General features: G+C 47.7%; 1 protein-coding gene across 1 annotated transcript in view; it reads right to left on the bottom strand.

The window, feature by feature from the left end:
• Positions 1-12,082, bottom strand: part of LOC135519809 (kinesin-like protein KIF13A) — a 107,785-nt gene extending 95,703 nt beyond the window's left edge. Inside the window, exons 1-4 of the mRNA XM_064945021.1 lie at positions 12,044-12,082; positions 8,422-8,438; positions 8,081-8,305; positions 2,517-2,604 (exon numbers count right to left, since the gene is read on the bottom strand). Of these exons, the coding sequence (XP_064801093.1) occupies positions 2,517-2,604; positions 8,081-8,305; positions 8,422-8,438; positions 12,044-12,082 (369 nt within the window). The remainder of the gene's footprint in view (positions 1-2,516; positions 2,605-8,080; positions 8,306-8,421; positions 8,439-12,043) is intronic.
• Between the last annotated feature and the right edge of the window lie 418 nt (positions 12,083-12,500).

Below are 12,500 nucleotides of genomic sequence, written 5' to 3'. Positions count from 1 at the left end.
TGGACATCTCCCTGTCTCCACCTTTCCTACCCAGGTGGGCATCTCCCTGTCTCCACCTCTCCTACCCAGGTAGGCATCTCCCTGTCTCCACCTCTCCTACCCAGGTAGGCATCTCCCTGTCTCCACCTCTCCTACCCAGGTGGGCATCTCCCCGTCTCCACCTCACCTACCCAGGTGGGCATCTCCCTGTCTCCACCTCTCCTACCCAGGTGGGCATCTCCCTGTCTCCACCTCTCCTACCCAGGTGGGCATCTCCCTGTCTCCACCTCTCCTACCCAGGTAGGCATCTCCCTGTCTCCACCTCTCCTACCCAGGTAGGCATCTCCCTGTCTCCACCTCTCCTACCCAGGTAGGCATCTCCCTGTCTCCACCTCTCCTACCCAGGTAGGCATCTCCCTGTCTCCACCTCTCCTACCCAGGTGGGCATCTCCCTGTCTCCACCTCTCCTACCCAGGTGGGCATCTCCCTGTCTCCACCTTTCCTACCCAGGTGGGCATCTCCCTGTCTCCACCTCTCCTACCCAGGTGGGCATCTCCCTGTCTCCACCTCTCCTACCCAGGTGGGCATCTCCCTGTCTCCACCTCTCCTACCCAGGTGGGCATCTCCCTGTCTCCACCTCACCTACCCAGGTGGGCATCTCCCTGTCTCCACCTCTCCTACCCAGGTGGGCATCTCCCTGTCTCCACCTCACCTACCCAGGTGGGCATCTCCCTGTCTCCACCTCACCTACCCAGGTGGGCATCTCCCTGTCTCCACCTCTCCTACCCAGGTGGGCATCTCCCTGTCTCCACCTCTCCTACCCAGGTGGGCATCTCCCTGTCTCCACCTCTCCTACCCAGGTGGGCATCTCCCCGTCTCCACCTCTCCTACCCAGGTGGGCATCTCCCTGTCTCCACCTCTCCTACCCAGGTGGGCATCTCCCCGTCTCTAAAGGAGCTGTACTCTCCTACCCAGGTGGGCATCTCCCTGTCTCCACCTCTCCTACCCAGGTGGGCATCTCCCCGTCTCTAAAGGAGCTGTACTCTCCTACCCAGGTGGGCATCTCCCTGTCTCCACCTCACCTACCCAGGTGGACATCTCCCTGTCTCCACCTCTCCTACCCAGGTGGGCATCTCCCTGTCTCCACCTCTCCTACCCAGGTGGGCATCTCCCTGTCTCCACCTCTCCTACCCAGGTGGGCATCTCCCTGTCTCCACCTCTCCTACCCAGGTGGGCATCTCCCTGTCTCCACCTCTCCTACCCAGGTGGGCATCTCCCTGTCTCCACCTCTCCTACCCAGGTGGGCATCTCCCTGTCTCCACCTCTCCTACCCAGGTGGACATCTCCCTGTCTCCACCTCTCCTACCCAGGTGGGCATCTCCCTGTCTCCACCTCTCCTACCCAGGTGGGCATCTCCCTGTCTCCACCTCTCCTACCCAGGTGGACATCTCCCTGTCTCCACCTCTCCTACCCAGGTGGGCATCTCCCTGTCTCCACCTCTCCTACCCAGGTGGACATCTCCCTGTCTCCACCTCTCCTACCCAGGTGGGCATCTCCCTGTCTCCACCTCTCCTACCCAGGTGGACATCTCCCTGTCTCCACCTCTCCTACCCAGGTGGACATCTCCCTGTCTCCACCTCTCCTACCCAGGTGGACATCTCCCTGTCTCCACCTCTCCTACCCAGGTGGGCATCTCCCTGTCTCCACCTCTCCTACCCAGGTGGGCATCTCCCTGTCTCCACCTCTCCTACCCAGGTGGGCATCTCCCTGTCTCCACCTCTCCTACCCAGGTGGGCATCTCCCTGTCTCCACCTCTCCTACCCAGGTGGGCATCTCCCTGTCTCCACCTCTCCTACCCAGGTGGGCATCTCCCTGTCTCCACCTCTCCTACCCAGGTGGGCATCTCCCTGTCTCCACCTCTCCTACCCAGGTGGGCATCTCCCTGTCTCCACCTCACCTACCCAGGTAGGCATCTCCCTGTCTCCACCTCTCCTACCCAGGTGGGCATCTCCCTGTCTCCACCTCACCTACCCAGGTGGGCATCTCCCTGTCTCCACCTCTCCTACCCAGGTGGGCATCTCCCTGTCTCCACCTCTCCTACCCAGGTAGGCATCTCCCTGTCTCCACCTCACCTACCCAGGTGGGCATCTCCCTGTCTCCACCTCACCTACCCAGGTTGGCATCTCCCTGTCTCCACCTCACCTACCCAGGTAGGCATCTCCCTGTCTCCACCTCTCCTACCCAGGTGGGCATCTCCCTGTCTCCACCTCACCTACCCAGGTGGGCATCTCCCTGTCTCCACCTCTCCTACCCAGGTGGGCATCTCCCTGTCTCCACCTCTCCTACCCAGGTGGGCATCTCCCTGTCTCCACCTCTCCTACCCAGGTGGGCATCTCCCTGTCTCCACCTCTCCTACCCAGGTGGGCATCTCCCTGTCTCTAAAGGAGCTGTACTCTCCTACCCAGGTGGGCATCTCCCTGTCTCCACCTTTCCTACCCAGGTAGGCATCTCCCCGTCTCTAAAGGAGCTGTACTCACCTCAAAGTTGGTGACCGCCAGTTGTGACAGACCGTCCACATACGGACCCAGAACCTTGTGCTCTCTGACCTTCAGAGACTGACGACTCCTGGACAGAGGAAGAGATAAATCACAGACATATTTTAGACCCTGAGTTAAATGAATGGTATGGAGGGGTGAGAGAGAGAGTGATAACAGAGAAGGCTGCTGTTGCTGCACTGATAGCCCACATTTTACAACTCAAGGAAATCCCCTTGAGACATTGTGACACCCCCCCCCCCTCCCCCCGATATTACCGACCTCCCCCCCAGGCTCATGGACTATCTCATGGATTACATGGCTGAATGGAGGAAAACACAACCACACCAGGACACACAGCTCAGCTATGGAAAAGTGAATACAACCTGCCCATCCATCTACATTAGGATAATCCAATCTGACAACATTACATTTTACAAAGCACTGTGACTGAAGACTGCTAGATGTTTCACTAGCTGGTGCAGTGTGTGTGTGTGTGTGTGTGTGTGTGTGTGTGTGTGTGTGTGTGTGTGTGTGTGTGTGTGTGTGTGTGTGTGTATGTGTGTGTGTGTGTTCCTCACTAGGTGGTGCAGTGTGTGTGTGTGTATGTGTGTGTGTTCTTCACTAGGTGGTGCAGTGTGTGTATGTGTGTTCTTCACTAGGTGGTGCAGTGTGTGTGTGTGCGTGTATGTGTGTGTGTGTTCTTCACTAGGTGGTGCAGTGTGTGTGTGTGTATGTGTGTGTGTTCTTCACTAGGTGGTGCAGTGTGTGTGTGTGTTCTTCACTAGGTGGTGCAGTGTGTGTATGTGTGTGTGTGTTCTTCACTAGGTGGTGCAGTATGTGTGTATGTGTGTGTGTGTGTTCTTCACTAGGTGGTGCAGTATGTGTGTATGTGTGTTCTTCACTAGGTGGTGCAGTGTGTGTGTGTGTGTGTGTATGTGTGTGTGTTCTTCACTAGGTGGTGCAGTGTGTGTATGTGTGTGTGTGTTCTTCACTAGGTGGTGCAGTATGTGTGTGTGTTCTTCACTAGGTGGTGCAGTATGTGTGTGTGTGTGTGTTCTTCACTAGGTGGTGCAGTATGTGTGTGTTCTTCACTAGGTGGTGCAGTATGTGTGTGTGTTCTTCACTAGGTGGTGCAGTATGTGTGTGTGTGTATGTGTATGTGTGTTCTTCACTAGGTGGTGCAGTATGTGTGTGTGCGTGTGTTCTTCACTAGGTGGTGCAGTATGTGTGTGTGTGTGTGTGTGTGTGTGTGTTCTTCACGAGGTGGTGCAGTATGTGTGTGTGTGTTCTTCACTAGGTGGTGCAGTATGTGTGTGTGTGTGTGTTCTTCACTAGGTGGTGCAGTATGTGTGTGTGTGTGTGTGTGTTCTTCACTAGGTGGTGCAGTATGTGTGTGTGTGTTCTTCACTAGGTGGTGCAGTATGTGTGTGTGTATGTGTGTGTGTGTGTTCTTCACTAGGTGGTGCAGTATGTGTGTGTGTTCTTCACTAGGTGGTGCAGTATGTGTGTGTGTGTGTTCTTCACTAGGTGGTGCAGTATGTGTGTGTGTGTTCTTCACTAGGTGGTGCAGTATGTGTGTGTGTGTTCTTCACTAGGTGGTGCAGATGGGTTGAACCTGATCTTCACTTGGCTGTTTGCCAGAGGGGGTGGGAAAGCTTGAGATCAGTGACGGTCGACTTAGTGCCCCCCAACCCCCCACCCCCCTCTCTCACCTACACACACAGACTATATATCACTATATAGGCCTCCTCTCTCTCACCTACACACACAGACTATATATCACTATATAGGCCTCCTCTCTCTCACCTACACACACAGACTATATATCACTATATAGGCCTCCTCTCTCTCACCTACACACACAGACTATATATCACTATATAGGCCTCCTCTCTCTCACCTACACACACAGACTATATATCACTATATAGGCCTCCTCTCTCTCACCTACACACACAGACTATATATCACTATATAGGCCTCCTCTCTCTCACCTACACACACAGACTATATATCACTATATAGGCCTCCTCTCTCTCACCTACACACACAGACTATAGATCACTATATAGGCCTCCTCTCTCTCACCTACACACACAGACTATATATCACTATATAGGCCTCCTCTCTCACCTACACACACAGACTATATATCACTATATAGGCCTCCTCTCTCTCACCTACACACACAGACTATATATCACTATATAGGCCTCCTCTCTCTCACCTACACACACAGACTATAGATCACTATATAGGCCTCCTCTCTCTCACCTACACACACAGACTATATATCACTATATAGGCCTCCTCTCTCTCACCTACACACACAGACTATATATCACTATATAGGCCTCCTCTCTCTCACCTACACACACAGACTATATATCACTATATAGGCCTCCTCTCTCTCACCTACACACACAGACTATATATCACTATATAGGCCTCCTCTCTCTCACCTACACACCCAGACTATATATCACTATATAGGCCTCCTCTCTCTCACCTACACACACAGACTATATATCACTATATAGGCCTCCTCTCTCTCACCTATATACACAGACTATACAGTGCCTTGCGAAAGTATTCGGCCCCCTTGAACTTTGCAACCTTTTGCCACATTTCAGGCTTCAAACATAAAGATATAAAACTGTATTTTTTTGAAAAGAATCAACAACAAGTGGGACACAATCATGAAGTGGAACGACATTTATTGGATATTTCAAACTTTTTTAACAAATCAAAAACTGAAAAATTGGGCGTGCAAAATTATTCAGCCCCTTTACTTTCCTCTCCTCTCACAGACATCTGCAGCTACACAGACAGAGAGCTCCAATGTTGTCCCTCTCTAGGGCTGTCCAGTGTCCACACACACACCACACCACACCCACCCCTGCTCTCTAACAGCTGTACCTGATACACACTCAGTCAGTTAGCCCTCCCTCCTGTCAGACGCAGACCGAATGAGATCTGTTAAGAATGCAGCTGAATCAGAAAATACTTGACAGTCAACATAAGTTCCCAGAGCTTCATTGTGTACATGGACACGTGCCTACAGACTGGGAACAAGAGGGGAGCTTGTACACAGAGAGCTGATTGGGTATCTGACTGACTGGGATGGGATCCAAGATCATTAGAATGCCACAAGACCTACTATATGTACTGTATTAAAACAGACCAACTGTATTAAAACAGACCTACCGTATTAAAGCAGACCTACTGTATGTACTGTATTAAAACAGACCTACTGTATTAAAACAGACCTACTGTATGTACTGTTTTACAACAGACCTACTGTATTAAAACAGACCAACTGTATTAAAACAGACCTACTGTATGAACTGTATTACAACAGACCTACTGTATTAAAACAGACCTACTGTATGTACTGTTTTACAACAGACCTACTGTATTAAAACAGACCAACTGTATTAAAACAGACCTACTGTATGAACTGTATTAAAACAGACCTACTGTATGTATTGTATTAATGCAGACCTACTGTATTAAAACAGACCTACTGTATGAACTGTATTAAAACAGACCTACTGTATGAACTGTATTAAAACAGACCTACTGTATTAAAACAGACCTACTGTATGAACTGTATTAAAACAGACCTACTGTATGTATTGTATTAATGCAGACCTACTGTATTAAAACAGACCTACTGTATGAACTGTATTAAAACAGACCTACTGTATGTATTGTATTAATGCAGACCTACTGTATTAAAACAGACCTACTGTATGAACTGTATTAAAACAGACCTACTGTATGAACTGTATTAAAACAGACCTACTGTATTAAAACAGACCTACTATATGTACTGTATTAAAACAGACCTACTGTATTAAAACAGACCTACTGTATGTACTGTATTAAAACAGACCTACTGTATTAAAACAGATGTACTGTATGTACTGTATTAAAACAGACCTACTGTATGTACTGTATTAAAACAGACCTACTGTATTAAAACAGACCTACTGTATGTACTGTATTAAAGCAGACCTACTGTATGTACTGTATTAAAGCAGACCTACTGTATGTACTGTATTAAAACAGACCTACTGTATGTACTGTATTAAAGCAGACCTACTGTATGTACTGTATTAAAGCAGACCTACTGTATTCAAACAGACCTACTGTATGTAGTGTATTAAAACAGACCTACTGTATGTACTGTATTAAAACAGACCTACTGTATTAAAACAGACCTACTGTATTAAAACAGACCTACTGTATGTATTGTATCAATGCAGACCTATTATATTAAAACAGACCTACTGTATGTTCTGTATTAAAACAGACCTACTGTATGTATTGTATCAATGCAGACCTACTATATTAAAACAGACCTACTGTATGTTCTGTATTAAAACAGACCTACTGCATGTTCTGTATTAAAACAGACCTACTGTATGTAGTGTATTAAAACAGACCTACTGTATGTAGTGTATTAAAACAGACCTACTGTATGTTCTGTATTAAAACAGACCTACTGTATGTAGTGTATTAAAACAGACCTACTGTATGTACTGTATTAAAACAGACCTACTGTATTAAAACAGACCTACTGTATTAAAACAGACCTACTGTATTAAAACCTACTGTATTAAAACAGACCTGTACAGACCTACTGTATGTTCTGTATTAAAACAGACCTACTGTATGTAGTGTATTAAAACAGACCTACTGTATGTACTGTATTAAAACAGACCTACTGTATTAAAACAGACCTACTGTATTAAAACAGACCTACCTATGGTCAGTTCCACACCATTTATAAACCAATCAGCGTACAGGAAGCCCATGATTTATGAAGAGCGGGGATATATGGTCAGTTCCACACCATTTATAAACCAATCAGCGTACAGGAAGCCCATGATTTATGAAGAGCGAGGATATATGGTCAGTTCCACACCATTTATAAACCAATCAGCGTACAGGAAGCCCATGATTTATGAAGAGCGAGGATATATGGTCAGTTCCACACCATTTATAGACCAATCAGCGTACAGGAAGCCCATGATTTATGAAGAGCGAGGATATATGGTCAGTTCCACACCATTTATAAACCAATCAGCGTACAGGAAGCCCATGATTTATGAAGAGCGAGGATATATGGTCAGTTCCACACCATTTATAAACCAATCAGCGTACAGGAAGCCCATGATTTATGAAGAGCGAGGATATATGGTCAGTTCCACACCATTTATAAACCAATCAGCATACAGGAAGCCCATGATTTATGAAGAGCGAGGATATATGGTCAGTTCCACACCATTTATAAACATTTATAAGTCCATGAGATGGAGGCTACTCCAAAGACTGTTCAAGTTAGAGAGAGAGTGTGTGTGTGTGTGTGTGTGTGTGTGTGTGTGTGTGTGTGTGTGTGTGTGTGTGTGTGTGTGTGTGTGTGTGTGTGTGTGTGTGTGTGTGTGTGTGTGTGTGTGTGTATGTGTACATCCATCTGCACATCAGTCCGTGTGTGTGCATATCCGTGCATGTGTGTGTGTGTGTGTGTGTCCATCCGTCCGTCCGTCTAAACTCACCCTTTAGGGTCCAGCAGGTCACGGACCTTCTCGTTGTATATCTCCATGTAGGAGACCTCCACCTTGAAGGAGAGACCCTGGCTGTCCTCCCGGCCGATCCTCTCAAACAGGGAGCAGCACAGCCTGGGGATCAGCCCTGGAGCCTTCTTATTCCCCATCATGGAGAAGGACTTCCCTGACCCTGCAGAGAGACAGGAAGGAACAGAGACAACAGCAGAGCAGAGCCTTTAGCTACACATATAGACAGTCCTTTACACACCAGCTCTACAGACTGGACAGCAGAACCTACAGAGAGACAGGAAGGAACAGAGACAACAGCAGAGATTAAACACCACCTCTACAGGCTGGACAGCAGAACCTACAGGGAGAGACAGGAAGGAACAGAGACAACAGCAGAGATTAAACACCACCTCTACAGGCTGGACAGCAGAACCTACAGGGAGAGACAGGAAGGAACAGAGACAACAGCAGAGCAGAGCCTTTAGCTACACATATAGACAGTCCTTTACACACCAGCTCTACAGACTGGACAGCAGAACCTACAGGGAGAGACAGGAAGGAACAGAGACAACAGCAGAGCAGAGCCTTTAGCTACACATATAGACAGTCCTTTACACAGCAGCTCTACAGACTGGACAGCAGAACCTACAGGGAGAGACAGGAAGGAACAGAGACAACAGCAGAGCAGAGCCTTTAGCTACACATATAGACAGTCCTTTACACAGCAGCTCTACAGACTGGACAGCAGAACCTACAGGGAGAGACAGGAAGGAACAGAGACAACAGCAGAGCAGAGCCTTTAGCTACACATATAGACAGTCCTTTACACACCAGCTCTACAGACTGGACAGCAGAACCTACAGAGAGACAGGAAGGAACAGAGACAACAGCAGAGATTAAACACCACCTCTACAGGCTGGACAGCAGAACCTACAGGGAGAGACAGGAAGGAACAGAGACAACAGCAGAGATTAAACACCACCTCTACAGGCTGGACAGCAGAACCTACAGGGAGAGACAGGAAGGAACAGAGACAACAGCAGAGCAGAGCCTTTAGCTACACATATAGACAGTCCTTTACACACCAGCTCTACAGACTGGACAGCAGAACCTACAGGGAGAGACAGGAAGGAACAGAGACAACAGCAGAGCAGAGCCTTTAGCTACACATATAGACAGTCCTTTACACAGCAGCTCTACAGACTGGACAGCAGAACCTACAGGGAGAGACAGGAAGGAACAGAGACAACAGCAGAGCAGAGCCTTTAGCTACACATATAGACAGTCCTTTACACAGCAGCTCTACAGACTGGACAGCAGAACCTACAGGGAGAGACAGGAAGGAACAGAGACAACAGCAGAGCAGAGCCTTTAGCTACACATATAGACAGTCCTTTACACACCAGCTCTACAGACTGGACAGCAGACCCTGCAGAGAGAGACAGGAAGGAACAGAGACAACAGCAGAGCAGAGCCTTTAGCTACACATATAGACAGTCCTTTACACAGCAGCTCTACAGGCTGGACAGCAGAACCTACAGGGAGAGACAGGAAGGAACAGAGACAACAGCAGAGCAGAGCCTTTAGCTACACATATAGACAGTCCTTTACACAGCAGCTCTACAGACTGGACAGCAGACCGTGCAGAGAGACAGGAAGGAACAGAGACAACAGCAGAGCAGAGCCTTTAGCTACACATATAGACAGTCCTTTACACACCAGCTCTACAGGCTGGACAGCAGAACCTACAGGGAGAGACAGGAAGGAACAGAGACAACAGCAGAGCAGAGCCTTTAGCTACACATATAGACAGTCCTTTACACACCAGCTCTACAGGCTGGACAGCAGAACCTACAGGGAGAGACAGGAAGGAACAGAGACAACAGCAGAGCAGAGCCTTTAGCTACACATATAGACAGTCCTTTACACACCAGCTCTACAGGCTGGACAGCAGAACCTACAGGGAGAGACAGGAAGGAACAGAGACAACAGCAGAGCAGAGCCTTTAGCTACACATATAGACAGTCCTTTACACAGCAGCTCTACAGACTGGACAGCAGAACCTACAGGGAGAGACAGGAAGGAACAGAGACAACAGCAGAGCAGAGCCTTTAGCTACACATATAGACAGTCCTTTACACAGCAGCTCTACAGACTGGACAGCAGACCCTACAGGGAGAGACAGGAAGGAACAGAGACAACAGCAGAGCAGAGCCTTTAGCTACACATATAGACAGTCCTTTACACACCAGCTCTACAGACTGGACAGCAGACCGTGCAGAGAGACAGGAAGGAACAGAGACAACAGCAGAGCAGAGCCTTTAGCTACACATATAGACAGTCCTTTACACACCAGCTCTACAGACTGGACAGCAGAACCTACAGGGAGAGACAGGAAGGAACAGAGACAACAGCAGAGCAGAGCCTTTAGCTACACATATAGACTTCAACAGTCCTTTACACAGCAGCTCTACAGACTGGACAGCAGACCCTGCAGAGAGACAGGAAGGAACAGAGACAACAGCAGAGCAGAGCCTTTAGCTACACATATAGACTTCAACAGTCCTTTACACAGCAGCTCTACAGACTGGACAGCAGACCCTGCAGAGAGACAGGAAGGAACAGAGACAACAGCAGAGCAGAGCCTTTAGCTACACATATAGACAGTCCTTTACACAGCAGCTCTACAGACTGGACAGCAGACCCTGCAGAGAGACAGGAAGGAACAGAGACAACAGCAGAGCAGAGCCTTTAGCTACACATATAGACTTCAACAGTCCTTTACACACCAGCTCTACAGGCTGGACAGCAGAACCTACAGGGAGAGACAGGAAGGAACAGAGACAACAGCAGAGCAGAGCCTTTAGCTACACATATAGACAGTCCTTTACACAGCAGCTCTACAGGCTGGACAGCAGAACCTACAGGGAGAGACAGGAAGGAACAGAGACAACAGCAGAGCAGAGCCTTTAGCTACACATATAGACAGTCCTTTACACAGCAGCTCTACAGACTGGACAGCAGACCCTGCAGAGAGACAGGAAGGAACAGAGACAACAGCAGAGCAGAGCCTTTAGCTACACATATAGACTTCAACAGTCCTTTACACACCAGCTCTACAGTCTGGACAGCAGAACCTACAGGGAGAGACAGGAAGCGACAACAGCAGAGATTAAACAGCATCGAATAGAAACAAGTAAATGAAACAATGTTGTTTAGTAAATAGGGGTAGAGATCATAGAGAAACGGACCATCACTTATCTGAACCGAGAGTTTGGCAAACAGACCCACAACAAAGTCTGGGGCGGGGGGGGTTTCTACGGCAACTATCTGATGTGCTCACTGCAGGTGTGTTGAAAACATGTCTGTAAATGTGTTTGTTCAGGGATTCTGACAACTGTTTTGTCCTGAGTCAGACAGTTTAGAACTACAGCAGTGTTTCTGTTAGGAAAACGTGACCAGAAAGATTTCCACCGGACCCATATGCATTGGGTGCGTCACCCATGGGGAGGGTGACCACCCACGGTGCTCAGAACGACAGAAATCACATGTAGATGATTGTAATGCCTCTTAAGAAGAGAGCTCCTGTAGTGAAGAAGCCAATAAAACGTCCTTTTCAAACATTTCCCAGAATGCAATTTGCGAGAAAACCCCATTCTAAACGGCGCACCTGATGAAAGCGGTTCATATGTGACAGAGATTAAAATCACCGTTAGAAAAAGGTGAGATCTTAAGATGCAACAACTATGAGTTGTTAATATGACTACGATTATGCCTTTGGCTTCTTGACAACAAAAGACAGTTGATATAGAGAAATGGTAGTAGACTACAGCACGTATCGTAAGAGTAAGGGTGTTAACCCCAGAGGTCATAGAGAAATGGCATACGAGGAAGTATTTCATAGTTGATAGCGATCCAAAAGTAAAGTGAAATACATGTCAGAAATGATTTCAGATGCTTCACCTGAGAGCATGACTTAGACACAGAGGATTCCAGGATCATTATCTTCTTTTCAAAAAATAACTGTGGATTGTTTCAAATCACAAGCTTGTACTTCAGCCTTCAGAAATGTTGTTGTGTTACAGCATGAATTTAAAATGGGTTTAATTTAGATTGTGTCCTCACTTGCCTACACACAATACCTCATAATGTCAACGTGGAATTGTGTTTTTAGAGATGTTAACAAATGAATTAAAAATTAAAATCTGAACTGTCTTGAGTCAATAAACATTCAACCCCTTTGTTACGGCAAGCCTAAATAAATTCAGGAGTAATGAGCCAATAGTAAGCTTGGGATGATTAGGTGACGGTGATGGTATGAGGGCCAGATTGGGAATTTAGCCAGGACACCAGGGTTAACACCTCTACTCTAACAATAAGTGCCATGGGATCTTTAGTGATCACAGAGAGTCAGGACACC

This window comes from Oncorhynchus masou, chromosome 29 (genome assembly GCF_036934945.1).
Source record: "Oncorhynchus masou masou isolate Uvic2021 chromosome 29, UVic_Omas_1.1, whole genome shotgun sequence".
Taxonomy (NCBI): Eukaryota; Metazoa; Chordata; class Actinopteri; order Salmoniformes; family Salmonidae; genus Oncorhynchus; species Oncorhynchus masou.
Note: the sequence above shows the minus strand (reverse complement) of the source record. Positions and strands in the feature narration are given on the sequence as shown.